We start from the raw sequence: 19,277 nt of genomic DNA, 5'->3' as shown, positions 1-19,277 counted from the left end.
ACTGTATTATATAAAAGGCCTATCTACAAACCTTCCACAATTCACGCATCTTGTATAGTTTTCCCATATTAATTTTCTTTCCTATTTAGAACGTAGGTAAAGACGGTCTTTTCCTAATGATAAAGGACCTGAAGATACAGGACTCTATTATATAAAGGGTCTATCTACAAACCTTCCACAATTTACGCATTTTATACAGTTGTCTTATATAAATTTTCTATACTATTTAGAACGTAGGTAAAGATGGTTTTCGCCTAATGATAAAGGATCTGAGGATACAGGACTCTATTATATAAAAGGCCTATCTACAAACCTTCCACAATTCACGCTTTTTGTATAGTTTTCCCATATAAATTTTCTATACTATTTATAAACTAGGTAAGGACGGTCTTCTCCTAATGATAAAGGACCTGCAGATACAGGACGCTATTACATAAAAGGCCTATCTGCAAACCTTCCACAATTCACGCTTTTTGTATAGTTTTCCCATATAAATTCTCACCACTATTAAGAAGATAGGTAAAGACGGTCTTTGTCTAATTATACAGGACCTGAAGGTACAGGACTCTATTATATAAAAGGCCTATCACAATTCACGCATTTTATACAGTTTTCTCATTACTCAATTCTTTCCAGAAAGTAAGTGAAAATTGTCTTCGTTTTCCACATTTCTACTTTCTCTTGATTATTTTCCAAGACTTTTTTTTGTAATTTAACCCTACTACAAATCTAATATTTTAATTTTTATCAAATATACTATGTGCAAGGGGCGTTAAATAGATTTGTCTACTGTAATTTTGCATTTAAAAAGCTGTTGACTGCAATCTAATACTTTCTCTGTTGTTAAATGCATTAGTGAATCGATGCATCATGTCAATCAATCAAATAAGTTTATCAGACGGACAGACACACAGACTGACGGATGGTTTAGTTGCGTGCTGTAATTTTAGTTACATTATTTAAAATTATCAACCGTGAAGTGTAGCGTATATTCTGTAAGTGTTGAAAATTTTTATAATTGTACACAAAAAAAGAGAGGTATTGGAAAGAATAGGAGAACAGAGACTCTATGGAAGTCAATAAAAAATAGACGAGATAGGTTGGTAGGACACCTTCTCAAGCATGAAGGTCTAGTCAGAGACATATTAGAGGCAGAAACAGGAGTTAGGAGGGGTAGAGGTAGACCTAGATTAGATTACTGTTCGCAAATAGTTAAGGATGTGGGCTGTTCTATATTAGGGAAATGCGAAGTTTAGCTCAGGATAGGAAAGAGTGGAGGTACGTGTCCAACCAGTCTTAGGACTGATGACCTTATGATGATGACACAAAAAAAAGACCCACACGATGACAATAAAATAATTATTGTAAAATGTATGTATATTGACTTATCAGCAGATATTATCTGTAAATAGCAATACACTACCATATGTTAACTTTTTTGAATATTATTCGTTAGTTTAAAAATTCTTTCTAAATCTAATTGCATGTTCTTCACCTTTCTGTGTCAACCGGGATTTCCCGACTATAACTATTTTAGAAAGAATTCAGTGTGAAAAATTCCAAAGATCATTAAAAAACGTACCAAATAAAATAATTAACATTTTTTCCGTTTACTTTGTAACAGTCATTAACATCAAATTTATTGATTAATTATAAAAATTGTGTACGTACTTTTTATGCATGTGTGTTTCTTATTACATGGGGATTCCCTTTCGATAATTGATAACAATTAGGTGCACATAAACAAGTCCGATTTTACTTTTATTTTTAGCATATGGCGGAAGATGATTATTTTATTATGTTATTAGGAAAGATTACCTTATGGCATCTAATTGTTTCTATTTGTGTAAAGTCCCTTATGAATTATGCAATTCCGGTAATTAACTTTAAAATTAATGCTAAACAGTATATGGAATCCGAAATAACTTTTTATTTCAGTGTCAATAAAATTCATATTTATATTCACATACAATATTTATAATTGCAAATCCTATCCTATTAAATTCCACTTTATTTATTACAATCTCGGATAAACAATGAATACTTATACTAAAATACTTCATAAGAGTATCCTACATCACGTATTACTTTTTGTGATGCATGACTTTACTCTTAATTCATGTATTAATTATGTCGTAATAAACTTTAACGGTATAAACAATACAACTTAAAATTAGCCTATTATGTTATTATTTGTTATGAAAAAAACTACCTACGTTTTCGTCGATTTTCTGTATAAGATGCGATATTAGGTAAAGAATAAATCGAGCGCATGTATGTATTAAGAAGTACTTACTTAACTTACGCTCTTTAAGAAATATTTATTAGTGCATTTGAATTGAATGTTGGTTTGTTATTCAGTACGTAGTCCATGCATAAATGCATTAATGCATGTACCTAATACATATAAAAAATGAGAGAGAAAAGGCTTCGGTAAGTAAGTAAAAGTACTTTTTATAATACTGGTGTACACTTGAGGTACGTGGCATAGCAATAATTTCACTTTTTTGTTCGTTCGCATTGGTTACGAGCACTTTTGCGTATTTAACAAGCGTATTTAATGATGTTGATACGTGATTTCATACCAAGCTCTGTTCAGGAATAATGAAACGTGTAAAATTTATTCTGTATGTATCGTACAAAAAGAACAAAAAAATATGACCCCTGCGGGATTCGAACTCGCACACTTCGGCGGGGCAGTTCTACGCTCTAACCAATGAGCTATTTACAAGTTGAAATAAACTATTAATCCTATTGTGCAGCCAAGTCATTTGCAATAATTTGTTTGTAATTTTGTAAAAACAACCAATTTTAAATTGTTTTTCTTTTGTTTCAGGCTAACTCCTTGGTTTGGTTTCGATTCCAACCGGCTAATTTTTAACACAGTGTTTATATATATTTGTTTTAACAAGGACATGCAAATTCGCGTTTTCCAATCTAGTTCTCGTAGTCTGTAGTGAGAATAAAGAGTGCAACCATTATTTTTTCGTGTGATTACATTCAGTTATGCGTAAAACCGTCGATGTAGACGGCGGAAGTGCGTCGTGCGTTGCAGGACAACGCGAACGAAAGCGAGGATTTTCGCGTTTTTCCTTGCGACGACTTCTCTATGCCAGCCCGATTGTCGGAAGAAGATTGAGTTCCAGTAGATCTCATCCAACAGAGAGTTCGAAAAGCCACAAAAATCAAGGTAAAAATTAACGCGATTACGAGGGTGGATTGATAAGTTTCCGGCCTAACCAAGAGATGACGCCACTAGGCCTACCTTGAGGTGACATTCTATAGTACCATCCTTGGATAGCTTGTAGCTATAGTTTCAGCCCGATCTCCTTGCTAGTGTAGGTTTGACAGCACGCTGAACAAGACGCCTCTGTGGTTTTCGTAAAAATGGAAAAGCAGGAAAATCGTGCTGTCATCAAATACTTTTATTTGAAGGGGTTAACGCCGAAGGAAATTAAAAAAGAGATGGACTCAACACTGGGGACATCCTCCCCGTCATATTCAACCGTTAAGCAGTGGGTTTCCGAGTTTAAAAAGGGTCGTGTGAGCACCTCTGATGGGCCTCGCTCAGGACGCCCCGTTGAGGTCACAACTCCAGATATGATCGAAAAAATTCATCAAATAGTGCTGGGAGACCGCAGATTGAAAGTGCGTGAGATAGCTGAGACCTGTAAGATGTCATATGAACGTGTGCAACATATTTTGCACCAACATTTGCATATGGAAAAGCTCTGTGCAAGATGGGTGCCGCGTTTGCTAACAGTCGACCAAAAATTGATTCGAAAAAACATTTCTACCGCAAATTTGTCATTGTATAAGCGTAATCCAAGCGAATTTTTGCGTCGATTCGTAACCGTTGACGAAACGTGGGTCCACCACTACACTCCTGAAACCAAAGAACAGTCTAAACAGTGGATTGGACCAGGGGAACCAACTCCAAAGAAGGCAAAAACAATTTTTTCGGCGAACAAGGTTATGGCTACTGTTTTTTGGGATGCAAGAGGTATTATATACATTGATTACCTTGCAAAGGGTAATACTATCACTGGTCAATACTACGCAGACTTATTGCAACGTTTGAGCCACGAGGTGAAAATTAAACGACCTCATCTGGCGAAGAAAAAAATCTTGTTTCATCACGATAACGCACCAGCGCACACGTCAATCGTTGCGACGGCTAAAATCAACGATCTAAAGTTTGAATTGATGCCGCACCCTCCTTACTCTCCAGACCTAGCCCCGAGTGACTATTTTCTGTTCCCTAATCTCAAAAAATGGCTTGGCGGTAAGAGATTTGCGGACAATGAAGAAGTAATCGAAGCTGTAAATGGTTATTTTGAGGAGCTTGACGAATCAGTCTATAGAGATGGCATTAATAGACTGGAACACCGCTATGAGAAATGTATCAGCCTTGGAGGAGATTATGTTGAGAAATAAAAAAAAAAAATTTTTAAAAACCTTGTTTTTCTTGGTCAGGCCGGAAACTTATCAATCCACCCTCGTATTTCGCTTTGTGTGAATTGTTCCTTATATAAAATTCGTCAATTTTGGCAAAGAAATGTGAAAGGCATATCTAAAAAGCATCATGTACGCAACAAAAAATTGTTTTAAATGTTTATAATTTTTACATGTAATATATTAAGTGTTCATAAATTATCATCTTTCAATGGAATTTCACTTAAACTCGAAGTGGCTACAGCCTCTATGCGTGGAATGAGAATAAAACGGATGGTCTACATTTTTTCAAATACATCAACATCATACTAAATTGCGTTTAAGAATTTCGTTATCTTCGTGAATGCCAAAGACGTTAAAGTTCCGTGAAATGTTATTAAAAGACAAAGAAGTTCAATTAATAAACGACCTACAAAAAAAAAACATTCGACACCTCGACCTCTCCTTGCTACATCGAGCCATAAAAAGTGATTGGTATTGTTATCACAATATCCTCCGTCTAATTACAGGTACTAAGTCGTTATCCTTGGCAGCGTCGTTCGTAATTATAAACAAAAAGTTGTTGTAATCTTGTATTGTAGGTACAGTGTAATAATAATAGAAGAGTGCAATAATCCCTCTTTTAAATTCAATCGTAAAAACAATGCTATTTGCATATTGTTTTGTAAGTATATATATCTACAGGTTAAAAAAAACATAAACGTTATTATTTTTATTAGGTACTACTACTTACTGTAATTTAATTTCTATTGTTTTACGAAATTAGTAAAAAAGTCGTCTAATCTTAATAAGTTTACACGTGTACAAAATCAAAACAATAATAATCACTATTAACAAACTCAAAATTAGTTTCAATACGTTACATTAATTAAATTGTAACGTTTGACTTTATTTTTTTTGTGTTATAAGTGTTTTGAAAACACTAAAAAACAATATGTTTTATGCTTTGTATAGTGTATTAATTATGCGGATTACTAATTAATACTAAAAAAGGAATTCAAATTTGACTTTGTAACTACCAAGAAGTTGAAGTTGTTGCATAAATTTTATGAAGGATTTTGTGTATTTTAATATTAATTAAAGCAGCGTTTAGAATGACAAACTGTATAGCTATGTTTTCATCAAAATTTTTAGGATTAAGTAATGTTATTTTTCGGATTGTAAATAAACAGTTATGACCTTATTTATAGATAATAAAATTTATAACTGTCGATATTCGATGAAATAAGTGTGAAAAACGTATGATAATTTTTTGAAGATTTCGTAATTCTTTCCTTGAACTAAGTTTCTCATTGTCATGTCAGAATACTTAACGAATAAACAGCATCTTCAGTAAAAAAAAAATAAGTAATTGTTAGATATTCTTAATATATTTATTGTTACTTTACTACTTTATTCTTCGACAGTTTATTAAACTAAAAGAATACTTTGTAGATGAATATTGAACGGGATCGATTTAATTTAATGTACAATATTTNAAGAAGGGAAAGGAACGAGATCGATTTAATTTAATGTACAATATTTTATTTGAAAAAAAAAAGATTAAAAAAATTCTTATTATTTTATTTATTTATTTTTTTCTTTTACATTTTCAGGTCATGGAAAAGATGTTGCGGATAACAAGAATGGTAGCTCATCGAAAGACTGTGAAAAAGGCCTATCACATTACGTCGAACTTCATCAAGCCAACAGCAAAACTTCTGTGTTCACATCTAGCACAAAGGTAGAGACTTCTTAATTATTTTTTATTCATATATCTTCTTATCGCCATCACAAGTTCGTAAAATATTTAGATTCTGCCCCCCTTTACTCCTGTTTCTGTTTCTAATATGTCTCTGACTAGCCTTTCGAATTAACCGTTCGCGATCACAGAATTGATTTCCTTTTGTTGTCATAATTCCTCAGTTCTAGTTGTAGAAAATTCTGTTTATATTTATTGTTTTGCGTTTCACTTCCTATTAAATTTTGCTACACAAGGATTTACGGAAAATATTGATTTGAACCCAATTACCCCAAGGTGCACTGACACACTTCCTGGTTCAGGTTAACGTAAACCAATTGACCTGCCTCAAACAAACCGTGTATAATGTAGTGTATGTTTAGCGTGTTGGGTATAGCGAGAATGTTTTATGATATTGTTCGCTTTGGTAATAAATCTAATTATTATGAAGCAATAAAGTGTAAAGCCCTAATGAGAGTGTAGCAGCAGCTATAATTTTAATTACTCAATTTGGTTTCCAGGCGCCACTGTTACTTTTTTATTATCACGTTCGCTATTCTTTCTCAATAAGTGATACTGGCACTCAAAAAACGATATTTTTTTGCTACATTGTTTTTAGAAAGTTTAATTGAAGCAAGGAACATTTGCCCTTAATTTTTAAATACTTTATTAATAAATAACGTTGACTGTAATATTTTGTTGTTATTTTTATGGTTCCGTACTTCCGAATGAAAAACGGAACCCTTATAGTATTGTATGCTGCAGTTATAAATATTTCATTCTATTACGTATCTACGAATTAAAATGTGTGTTAATTACTATTTTATAGTATCATTAAATACTAATTTTAAAGTATATCAACATAGCTATTTATTCCTAGATCTGACAGTTTCCTTTCTTTAATAGATCGAATGAATACTTACTACGTAACTACCCAAAAAAGTTTCCTTATGCTTCTATGTGGAAATTACCATTGCCCTTATGCGTTTATCTATTTCGTTTTTTGTTGTTTATAATTTACTCACAAACTGTCTAATAACAAATTGTTAATGGCACTTCGTAAATGTGTTATTTATGTGTTAACAACTGTACTGAGTAAACATGTAAATTATCAACATAAATATTACATTATATTGAGACGTTTTTAGAGCGATAATGATGCTATAAAATCGTACTTGTGTGAACGTCATTTTGTACAGTACCTGATTCAGTATGGGCGGTTTTTCCCCTATTCTAACTGCAGTGAAAACTAATAAATGATCTTGCAGTAGGTATGAATAAAACAGAGTAAATGCCAATAAGATTTATCTATTCATTAATATTAATAAGTACAGTATCATATCTTACCATCATCGTCATCATTCACCTTTGTAAAATTATATAATATTAATAATGGTGTTATATAATTTTTAGTTATTCACTAAATGTTTTTATTTTAGAGTGGAGAGGGTTACCACATCTTGGAATGCCCACTATGTCTGGTAGAACAGTCCTTGGACGAATTCTGCGAGCTCATGGGTTGTGGGCATCGCTCCTGTTTGTCCTGTTTACAGCAATATTTGAGAATTGAGATTTCTGAGTCTAGAGTTTCTATTTCGTGTCCAGAATGTTCAGAACCTATTCATCCCAATGGTAAGCTCATAATTAGCAATTACGTGCGAATTATAAAATTTATAGTTCAGCCTTTTTGTTATATTGCAATTAATGTAATAGAGAATATTGTTACAGTCACCCTAACATCCTGTATATTGTTTTTTTAATAGAGATTCGTAGCATATTGGATGATCAACATGTATACGAAAAGTACGAAGATTTTATGGTACGAAGGGTTTTGGCAGTGGACCCCGATACTCGATGGTGTCCCGCTCCAGATTGTCGGTAAATATTATATACATTGTCTGATATTGTGAATTTTTTTTGTTGTCTTTAAACCAAAAAAAAAATATATAAGTTTGTACAAACTTTTAAAAAATTGGGCTTATTATTTATTTGCAGGTTTGCAGTGATAGCAAGTGAATGTGCAAGTTGTCCAAAAATCAAGTGCGAAAGGCCTGGATGTAATTCTTATTTTTGTTATCACTGTAAAGCTGAGTGGCATCCCAATCAGACGTGTGATGCAGCAAGGGCTCAAAGGTCACCGAACATTCGTTCATCTTCCGTTAGCTTTAGTCAGGACTCCCAACATCGTAAGTACTAAATAAATATTTCCGTTTTCCTCAAAACACATACTAATAATAAAATCTTATTCGAAGTTCTCACAATTGAAAAATAATATGACTTTTTTAATTCAGATCATGGAATTATTACCTTTACATCTTGTTAATATTAGCTAAGCGTATACATAAGTGATATATTCTTTTTTTTTGTTGTTATTTACACAGTTTTATTTCATTATTTGCAGGGGATGACATAAAACCATGTCCTCGTTGCCAAGTGCTTATTGTCAAGTTGGACGATGGATCATGCAATCATATGATGTGTTCTGTTTGTGGAGCAGAGTTTTGTTGGCTGTGCATGAAAGAAATAAGCGATTTGCATTATTTAAGGTGAGCAAGTCCTAAAAGCTAAAAAAGCGTATGTACTACACACCACTAAAATGTCTCGCAAGAATTTTTAATAAATACTTAGTACTTATAATTTAAAAGTTATTCTAATCATTAGGTGGACAGTACAAAGGAATTGAAAGTCAAGTATCAAGTAACTTTTTTGACAAAGTTATATACATTATAATTGTGTTTTAATCACCTTTAAATACTACAAAAAAGTTAGAGATAATCGTAATAAAATATTTATGCAGTATTGTAAGACGTACTTGAATTTTTTAGGCTGATATTTGAGGTCAAAAGTCAAGTAATAATTCAATCTGTTCTTGAAAATGTTTTGCATACTTCTGCTGAGTTAATTAATATTGTATAGAATTTTAGATTAATGTAACGGTTTTGTTTTTAAAATATTCTTCCTTTTGTTTTATTAATTACAATTGTGTCGTCGTTATTTAAGCTAAAAAATGTATAATTGATTAAACTGATCACATTTGAATGAATTAAATAAATATGCTGTTCGGTTTTAATTGCCTACAGCAAGGTGATTAATATTTACCTAAAATTAAAAGAGTGTTATTACTAAATCTGTATAATTTATAGAATTGTAATTAATTAGTTGGAAACAGACTTTGTCTACGTTAGTAAGAAATAAAATTAACTATATGTAAATAAGTAACTTTTAAATGTGACATGATAATTCAAGTGAATTCGGTGAATGTTTGTAATGAAAATATTCCTTTTTGTTGTTTCAGCCCTTCGGGTTGTACATTTTGGGGAAAGAAGCCCTGGTCTCGAAAGAAAAAGATCTTGTGGCAGCTTGGAACACTCGTAGGGGCTCCTGTGGGAATTGCCCTTATTGCTGGGATTGCAGTGCCTGCAATGATCATTGGTAATGTTTTGATTAATCTTAATCAATAAAATCGTTTTTGTTTGTTTTGTTATTAATACTTATCTTTTGTAATTTATCCTTTTCTGTTTTTCTATATTATAATTAGCACATAACAGTTGATAGGTATCAAAAGTTTTGAGTAAATTTATTGAAGTCTATTAATATATTTTTTTGTTGTTACAGGAATACCTGTTTGGGTTGGTCGTAAACTTTACACGAGGTACAAGACTGCAAACAAACACAAACGGAATGCAGCTATAATTGGAGGCCTCATCGCTTCGGTAAGTGATCTTTTCTTTCTCTTTTTGCTTTAGTCGATTTTGCTTCAATAAAACACCCAGTTTACTGTGGTCGTCCTTGTTTATTGAGTAAATCTGATTTGAAAACTAATTTAAACAAGCTCTTTTGTAAACATTGCGTATAGACCCTATTTCTCTCTTATTTGAACAAATTGAGTTGTTTAAACTATTTTATCAATTATTTCCAGAACATTTGTTGTTGTCATTGTTTGTTAAATGAAAGTGTTGTCTTATTACATGGGAAAACAGAAACTATTGAATAAATGCTGTTCGTATTCCAATAACGAAGCACTACACTTAATCACAACTTAAACAGCAATGAAAAGAACTATAATTTTGCAATAAATTATGTTTAAATTATTAAAAATAACTTAATAAAGCTTTGCAAGTCGAATAAGAAATGCAGTAAACTTGATAGTAAAATATAGGCACAGAATTACGTTTGACATTGTTAGTCGAACAGATGCAGGATGAAATTTTTCTAATATTAATTAGTAATTACTTATTAAGGAAATATTATGTCAATATCTTAAATTGTTAGGTAAAATAACTCAGAAAGTAATGCAAAAAACACATAGGTCTAGAATTTTCAAAAGCAGGACAGAGTATAACGATTCCAACGAACTAGCTGTTATTGTAGTTACGAAACCTAGCATCTAATTTCTCCATTTAATTAATTTAAAACAAATGACGCTGCTTAATTTTGTATTTATTAAGTACAATAGTATATGAGTTAACATTAAAAAATAGACACAACGTCGTACTATTAAATGTAGGTAAGAAAAAGCGAATTTAGTAGTTGGTGATGTAGAAGTCTAGGCTGCAGACATTTGTTTGTTGAGGTTTTTTTATTACTATAATCATGTTTCAGCTATTATTATTGCACTGAACCCCTAAAAGAAAGTCCAAAGTTTTAAACTGCATTCGTTAAACATCCCATTTTGCAATACTTTTTATTAAAATGACTATTATAAGAGAATAATAGACAAAATTGTAAATTAAGGTTATGTTGATTATAATAAATATCATCCACCGCCGCCAGAGAAAAAGATGGCGCATTTTTCTATAGAATTATGAATGCAATAGTTTACGTTTTTATTCATATTTTACTACTATAGTACTATAAGGCAAACGCAGAGGTTATTGAACCCCATTCATTTAATATACATTTTTAATTCAATACACGTGCGTGAAACTAAGACAAAAAGTGAATATTATAGTGGAAATATAATTATAAGTGTATTTTTAAACTATAATCATTGTTAAAATGATACATTGTTAGTATTATAAACAAAAAACCATGATTTTTCTAGTTCGGTTTGATTTCGGTTAGAATTATTGTAATATACGTTTAAAGAATGAAAGGGATTATGTTTGAAAGATCAAAGTGAAGTTATTAATTAATAATTAAATTAAGAACAGTACTTTAATACAAGATATTCTAAAAAATTGTGCTTGCAAATCGGATCGCATTATGTTCGGGTCTTCAGGAAATAACGTCGATGACCCAGGAAAAGGGTTTGTTAAAGAGGAAGATGACCGTAGTAGAACGGACAGATCGATTGCCAGGAACAATTAGGTAATATATGATGTAGCTATTTGTACGTATGTATTTACTAAAAAAACGCGAATCTTTACAAATGATTTTATATTTCACATTCTACTTTTGTCGTTTTTCTCTTGTCTTTTTTTGTTACTGAACAAAGTATAAAATTTATTCAAACTTTTCCTTTTTTTGATTTATTGCCAAGAATATGCACATTATACATTTAGAGTACCTTTAAGGTGAACAAGTAGATATATGTGCATGAAGGTAAAAGCAGCAGTTGTAAGGATAAATTATTTGCAAGTGATGCGAGTTGGAGTGAATAAATTTGTCAGCGCTATCATTAAAATTCAAAACCAGAATTTTTGAGCTAGTTATATGAAGCTCTCTCTCAGGATCAATAAGTTTGATTTTACAACGGTTGCTAGTTAAAAAAGCAGATAAAACTTGAAATAACCGTTTTCAATAGTAATTAATATATTCTGTAGAACAAAATCGTTAATAATTGGATAATTTTGGCTTTCTGTAGAAATATTAGTTCATTATTTATGTAGTTTCTACTCTATCGTTTGAAATATGTATTGATAAATTTACGCTAGTTTAAAGCGACCCCTCTAAAGAACGTGATTTTGCGCAAATTTGAGTGAATGTTTATGTTTTGTGCGGTGGTACAAACTTTCCTTTAAGAGACCATTGAAGCAAAAATGTGGGGTGGATGTGTCCCCATCATTCAGGTCAATTGCTTCCGCATTTGCACGCTACTACAATTACTCTCGAATACATGTCCTGTTTTTGCGTTCTAGTTTTTATTTTACATTTCAAGAGGGCAAAAAACTTTTTAAGTGACTTTTCACCACAATTACGTCTCTTCTTGTTTCACTGTAAGGGTATTTCTGATTTTTTTTTAATTAAATTATGTACTTTTATTCGCCCAGAGTATATGATTTTTGTAGAACAAAATGAAATTAATTTTGAATTATTAATTTAGTTTTTCGCAATTATAAGCGTATTTAAAATCAGAGGATTAGCTTGAATGAATCGATTTTTACCCCTGTGAGGAGGTTCTTATTCAGGCTAAGAAGTACAATTGAGTACCCAGTTCAAGTACTTTTTGAGCAACAAGTAATCGATTAAGTTGTTCAATTGAGATTGGACACACATTTACTAAATAGATACTTAAGGAGAAATCACTTGTGCAACACATAATTCATTGTACAGAACATTATTTTTGGGTGAATTTGCAATTACCTATTTCTGATAAGAATAGATGTTTTCTATTTCTTGAAGATTTCACTTTTGATCTGGGAAAATGATACTATTTGTAGGTTTCAGTGACATTTTTATATTTAATTATACAGTACATTGGTATTTTCTACAACTAATATTGTTTTTAGCATGTTTGTGAACAGGAACAATATGCTTAAAAAACATAGCTTTTTATTTTAGTTATATGTGCAACACTAGTTAGTTTCAATTAATTTCGAAACTGTAAAGAAATAATTACATTGTAGGAATTAAAGTCTAAAAAACGGAAACCTCCACGTGTCACACAAAATATTACAGCATTCTAGGTTTATGTGTCTACAGATTATGATATTGGCACATCATGTTAAAGTGCGAAGATAAAAAATAAGTTATGTTTTATATGTATAAGTATTTATAAAGCATTCTTAATCAAATTGCACAGCACGAATTGAATGAAATCTACATTTTTTTGGTAAAAGCTTTCTAACATGAGACGAATTGATAAAAACCCTTCTTTCCTCCTCTGTTAATCCTGCAATCAATTTTCTTTTCGCAAATATGCGACAAACGTATCAATACGGGAGTATAAAATTTGTTTTGCTTTTTCGTTGACTCAATGTACATATTTAATTATTTATCAGTCTATAATTAAACTTCATCTGAATTGGCCAAAATTCCGTCCGCATAAAGATCTTTGAGCAACTCCACCAATCGTTCCTCAGTTAGCGGGTCTCCTAGGGCCACATCAACCGATCCAATACAAAGCAAGAGGGCCAAAAGTTGCGATCGTCTGTAATCCTGACCCAATTTTTTCCTATCGTACTCAAGTTCGCCGGGAACGTCCAGGCCCAGTTTCTGGCATATTGCCGTGAAACTGTCCCAATAGTTATCCAGGAGCGTTTCAGTGTGTTGCCTCCTCAGTTCGGTTGGAACGGAGCTTATAATGAGCAAAGCCAAATCGTTGGTGGGTCTGCTGAAAGTCACCATTTGCCAGTCTAGTATTGTACATTCGCAATTGTCTTCGTCTTCTTTAAACATCAAATTGTTACACCAGAAATCAGTGTGCGTAATCAAGCCCATCGGTTCCTGAGGTGACAGGAGATTCTCTATGATATCTTTCGTTTTTGGTCGGATCGAGTGGAGGCAATCCAGGACGCATTCTAGTCCCTGTCGTCGTTCCAGGAACTGGTCCAGCTGAGGAAGTCCTCTTTCGACCAGGTGCTGATACGAATCTGTTGCTTTGGACGTCTGAAATAGAAAGGGGTATCTTTCCGGGATCTGTTTTTCTTCCTTAATCTTGAGGCACAGGGAAAGGGCATGAATTTTAGATATTGCCTCGACTGCGGCTCGAACTTGACGTAGGGTGAGACCCCGAGAGATTTCGCCCCCGTGAAAGCCCAACGATTTAATGTTTTCTAGCACCAGGACGGATTCGGGGGGTGTCGGTTCGGGTTGCGTGCTACCCGCGGCGTAATGGGCGTAGTAGCAATTGGGGATGGGAAGCGTGATTGGGGCACAGCCTTCTGAAATGTATTTCGATTGGAAAGACTCCAGGTCGGGTACAATCTAAAAAACGAGATGCAGAAGTTTACCTATCTATCTGTTAAATTTTTTAGTTTTATTTACTTGAGTATAAAAACTAATCTCTCGGAGATCGAATTGTGCTTCGGTAACAAAAAACCGACTGAAGGGATCCTGGGGAAGAAGCTTGATGATGAAATTGAGCGAATGAATGTCATCGTTCCCTTGTAATTTATATTTAACGCTAACGGCCAAGATATCGCTGAGTACGTTGTCGCGCGCATCGCAACCAGGTCGAACGGCGAAATCGACCACGGTGATGGATGATGGTTCCTCCAGGTCCTTGTGATGCTGTTTTAACACTGCCTGGAGCCATTCTTCTGTTACCGGCCAATCTGCGTCGCTAGTCGTACTGCTACTTGTGTTACTACCTGTATCTTCGGATTCTGATTGAGACATGACCACCAGATGATATTCTCAATTAAATCGTGAGGATGATATCTGAAACGTATATTAATTGGGTTCTTGTTTTGTGTTTCTCTTCTTCTTTTCCAACTGCTGCATTTCATAGAAAAAAGTTTTGCGATTGGACTTTTCTATCTTAGTTTGTTAGTACGACAATAATATAATTAACGATAATTAAATAATGCGATTAGGTACCTATTGTGTGTATGTTTTGAAATTATTTCGACCTTCGGGGCAATTAGAGGGAAATTTATATGGGACCAACAGTTTTATCGAATGTATTACATGTAGTGTGTGACAGACATCGTAAACAGAATTGTTGTCCTTTAATTGGCAAAGAAAAGGGAAATTAAGTTACTGAACTGTTGTTTCAAAAAGAAAACTATGGGAATTATGTTTAATCAGAAATCACTAATTAACCGAACAGGAGCGCCACTTACGTAATTATTCATAAAAGTAGTCCAATCAAATCTTGAATAATGTTCTTCTACTTTAAAAAACAATTTTAGGTATTAATGTTCAATTCTAATTATGAACGATATTTTGTAAAAAGGAAAATTATGCCCTATTGAGGTAACAGTAATTTAGAGGGTATTTCTTAAGCAGAGTTAAAGGCAATAAAGTGGAAAAGAATTTATCTGGAAAAAGTTAATTTTATAGCAAATGGTTGAGCAATTAAACAAGCATATAAAACTATATTAGGAAAAGATATTGTTTACGTTTAATATAGTTCTGAACTTAAATTTTTAATTAGATAATTCTTTAATTCGATATAATGTACTTCTAAACAAAATAGTTCGTTTTACATTACATACTTTTTTAATTTTTTTATCAGGTATTTTATTACTTATTAAAATTACGAATTGGCCAAGGACTCATTGATTCAGAACAAAACAATAACTGTTTTATGTAGGCATATTATAGCATGCATGCGATATTTCACAATACAAAATAATTGCAGCAGTTACGTCATCATTACAAATTTTTACTTCCAATTAGAATTGTTTAAGCATAAGTTACGTTTTTAGGAAATTAAAAATTAATCAATACAAGTAACACATTTTAAAGACCTGCTGTAATATTTTTATTGTCTGTATCCTGTACCAGGGTACCTACAATTCCGACTGTCCGTCAGTTCAAAGTGCAATTATTTTTTTTTTTTCTAAAACATTCCAAAGACGAAGCACCATCATCACCACAATCTCTCACCCGTTAAGTATCCTTTATGTCGTGAATTGTGGACACTTTAGCTACTGGTTTCTTTATCGAACTCATAGCACAAGTCGACAAATGACGGTTTAATAATTTAATTGGTATTAGAATGGGCGCGTCGATGAAATTGTCTCACCGTGTATGTTGTTGGCTGTTGCCGTCATTGACGACGAAGCACTGCTGGAACGGCCCGAACAGCGACAAAGAAGAAATGGTGTGGGGTGGGTTGATAGTTTTGGGTGGCGTGCGTCGACGTCGCGACGCTGGAACGGGCGTGGCAAAAGCGACGTCGGCGTCGAGCGCGGACGCCGGTTCGGCCGACTGTTATATTACGCTTGCTTCTGACGACCTCCTACCACCGACCTTAATAAATTATTAATTTTCAAGTGTATTTCTCGAACTTTGCAAAAATTTTTGTTCATTTTAGTCTTGGATGAGTTTCTGTTTTTGTACGTTATACATGACTACACTTGTCAAAGCTATAGTGTAGTACGTACTGTTCGTTTCAAGAAGTTAGAGATATGCCCCTTCCCTTTATTAGGATGCGCCGTAGCATAATTCCAAATTCAATCATATTTGTCTGCGGAGCTCATTTCTCCACCGATCATTGAGCGAGAACTAGACAAAAGTGTACAGTACCATTTGCAAAATTATTTAAACTGCCTCTTTAAAATTTAAGAATATGCATTATTTAAAAGCATATTTAGCCAAAAATAATAACAAGTGAATTAACTTAACGCTCTACACACCTATAAAACTTTTGCTTTGTTTTCTATTGTTAATTTATATACATTTTTGTTTTAAGAAATTGCTAAACATTTCGTCTAGTACTGTACAGTTCTAGCCGATCTCCTAAGACCGCCCATCGAGAACTTTGCTCGTTCAGGGAACATTTCTGTCTTGCTTACGCCTAGTGTGTATTCTTTCTATCTTCGCGCAGATTTCTTCAAGATCATAATTCTAACAAATTGAAATAGACTGTACATGCATCTGTTTCGAATATTAATCTTGTTCATGTCCCAAATTTTTATAATTAGCTAAAGGGGTTGTTGATGTCAAACCATAAGAATCCCTAATTTGCCTCTTTTTTAATAAAACGATATTCTATTGGCGTAAAAGAAAGCAAGAGCAGGGTCATTAAACAATTATAAAAGATATCATTCCTTAGTATTATCATTCATTCGTTTTCTTATACTCTTAATTCTTTTCCAGGTTTTGATATCGCCTATCCTTGCTGGCCTAGCTGTAGGGATCGGTGTCCCGATCCTCCTGTTCTATGTATACGGCGTCGTTCCCGTGTCCCTTTGCCGTTCAGGTGGTTGTGGAGTGACCACTTCGGCGACCGGCGTTCGTTTCGAATTCGACGACGAAAACGACGTCGCCTCTTCACGTAACAATCCCGACAATACCTCCATGGACGCGGTTAGTGGACGCGTGGGTGGCGTCACGACGGCGTCTATCGGCGAGGCGAGTCTCTCGATGGCCAGCGGCAGTCAGGTCCTGCGTGAGGCAGACAGAGAGTCCGCAAGTACTGTAGCTCTTGCCGGAAGTGTCGGAACCGGTTCCGGTATCGGCCAGAGAATGGAGGTTCAGGCAGACATGGTTTCTGCCCAAAGATACAGCATCAGCAGCTTATCAGACAAGTCGGTCAGCGCCAGTATTGCGGCGGACGATGGAGCCGCATCAACCCGCGCCCTTGCCGGATCCATGCTCAATTACAAGGTAAGTAATGAAATAATAATATATCTTACGGTCTAAGTCTTCCCTGACTGTACAGTGTACTCTCACGTTTATTGCTGTTGTTCTAGACTGCAGGAAGTGATTCGTGCAGTTGCGTTACAAACGGGGAGGATTGCGTATCTGAGAGGGTCCGTTTTGACGATAATGTGAGCTTCATAGCGCCTCATTTGTACGAATCTATGTACGCTGAAAAAGCTAGTATAGATAGTAGTTGCAGCTCTCGCGGTCGCTCGAATTTCAGGTCATGCCACAGTCGGAATGATCGTAGCTACGATACTATCAGCAACGATAGCATTTACGTGGACATAACTTTGCCTATAAGTGAGGCTGAGAAGCCCCGTAAATCGTCCTCAACGACTAATACTACGGCTACGCTAAAAAATATCTTCTTCCATTCCACACTCAACGAAAATAAGCCTAAAAGCCTAGACGACGACGTCATAATAGAGGTCTCTAACGAGACGTTAGATAAGCAGTCTCTACCCTGTATATCCGAGTCTAATATCGGTGGATCGTCCATCACCAATGCAAAAGATTTATCCGCCAAATCTCTCTCTTCATTAGAAACTAAAAGGGTTTCGCAATTGTAAACTACTCCTTTTTTTTTTTTTGAAAGCTCGTATAGTTCGATTTTTATAACGTTTCCAGTTTTTTGATTATTAGATTTATTAAAGGGTAGAGACTTTGAAAATAATTACAGATTACAACAGCTGTGTGCACTGCGTCTTATAACAAACTGGAAAAATATAAAAAATCGATAAATTAATTATAATGCGATGTGTTTGATACTATAATTAAATATTGCTAAACTACTAGTGGTCTCCGCTTGAACTATGAAACGTTCAATATATATAATTTTTTTCTAAATCTATTATTTCCCGTTCATCGTGAATCTTAAAAAGTGTATTATAACTGGCTTGAAATACAATAGATAGAAGTACAATCGCTTGCCTTTTCCCAAAACTGAAATTAGTTTCCTATTCAACAATAACATAACAACAACTTCAATTATCGTTTTGTGTTGCAGATATGGTTTCGTTTTTATAATATTCAATTTTTAATATTAATTTTCCGTTCTGTATGTGGCTTATTTTGTTTGGATTCCATGTTCTAAAAGTTTTTCAAAAATCCGTCTGCAACACAGTGTATCATTTGTAATAAAATTAAAGTGGAGAAAATCATTTTATTTTCTCTTTTAAGAATAATTTTCCACCCATCGATTTTCCCCCTATAAAACTGTCTACTTAGTTGAAACAAGTCAAAGTTGCTTCTCCCCGGGTAATATATTCATCGGCCGTTTGGTTATTTATTATTAAAGACTGACGTGTAATACCCCATATTGTTGTTAGTTTTTGTTAGTCTTTTGTAACAGGTCGTTCGTTGCTATTAAAATAACTGATATCACTAGTGTATAACTTGTACAGTTATGTATTATTATTGACGTTAACAATAATATATGTAATGTACTTTTGTTTAGCATAAGGTTTTGTAAAAATATACTGTATATTTTTTATTAAATATAGCGTTTGTTAGTCTACACAAGAAAACATCTTAATTGTTTTCTTTCAATAACATACGTTTTAACCATAAATATCACTGTCACTGGGGAGATATGATCCATATTCATTTTCAAGTCTTAAAC

General features: G+C 33.7%; 2 protein-coding genes across 5 annotated transcripts in view; one reads left to right on the top strand and one right to left on the bottom strand.

Moving 5' to 3' along the window:
• Nucleotides 1-19,182, top strand: part of LOC108739231 (E3 ubiquitin-protein ligase RNF19A-like) — a 31,026-nt gene extending 11,844 nt beyond the window's left edge. For 2 of the 4 annotated variants that reach the window (XM_018473034.1, XM_018473035.1), the window contains exons 2-11: nt 2,837-3,190; nt 6,051-6,178; nt 7,615-7,807; nt 7,939-8,053; nt 8,171-8,361; nt 8,577-8,721; nt 9,471-9,607; nt 9,791-9,888; nt 17,108-17,617; nt 17,704-19,182. In XM_018473034.1, the coding sequence (XP_018328536.1) occupies nt 3,007-3,190; nt 6,051-6,178; nt 7,615-7,807; nt 7,939-8,053; nt 8,171-8,361; nt 8,577-8,721; nt 9,471-9,607; nt 9,791-9,888; nt 17,108-17,617; nt 17,704-18,225 (2,223 nt within the window). In that variant the 5' untranslated portion in view covers nt 2,837-3,006 and the 3' untranslated portion in view covers nt 18,226-19,182. Of the gene's footprint in view, nt 1-2,836; nt 3,191-6,050; nt 6,179-7,363; nt 7,447-7,614; nt 7,808-7,938; nt 8,054-8,170; nt 8,362-8,576; nt 8,722-9,470; nt 9,608-9,790; nt 9,889-17,107; nt 17,618-17,703 lie in introns of those variants that run through there. The other 2 variants (XM_018473036.1, XM_018473038.1) reach the window with 2 other exon arrangements.
• LOC108739233 lies at nt 12,834-16,346 on the bottom strand. The gene is made up of 3 exons (XM_018473039.1): nt 15,800-16,346; nt 14,324-14,719; nt 12,834-14,263 (listed from the first exon to the last, which is right to left on the bottom strand). Exons 2-3 carry the CDS (start codon nt 14,675-14,677, stop codon nt 13,346-13,348), a joined length of 1,272 nt encoding a protein of 423 aa, XP_018328541.1. The 5' UTR covers nt 14,678-14,719; nt 15,800-16,346; the 3' UTR covers nt 12,834-13,345.
• Nucleotides 19,183-19,277: the final 95 nt, after the last annotated feature.

Source organism: Agrilus planipennis, unplaced genomic scaffold (assembly GCF_000699045.2).
Source record: "Agrilus planipennis isolate EAB-ADULT unplaced genomic scaffold, Apla_2.0 scaffold140, whole genome shotgun sequence".
NCBI lineage: Eukaryota > Metazoa > Arthropoda > Insecta > Coleoptera > Buprestidae > Agrilus > Agrilus planipennis.
This window is presented reverse-complemented; position numbering and strand designations above follow the sequence as displayed.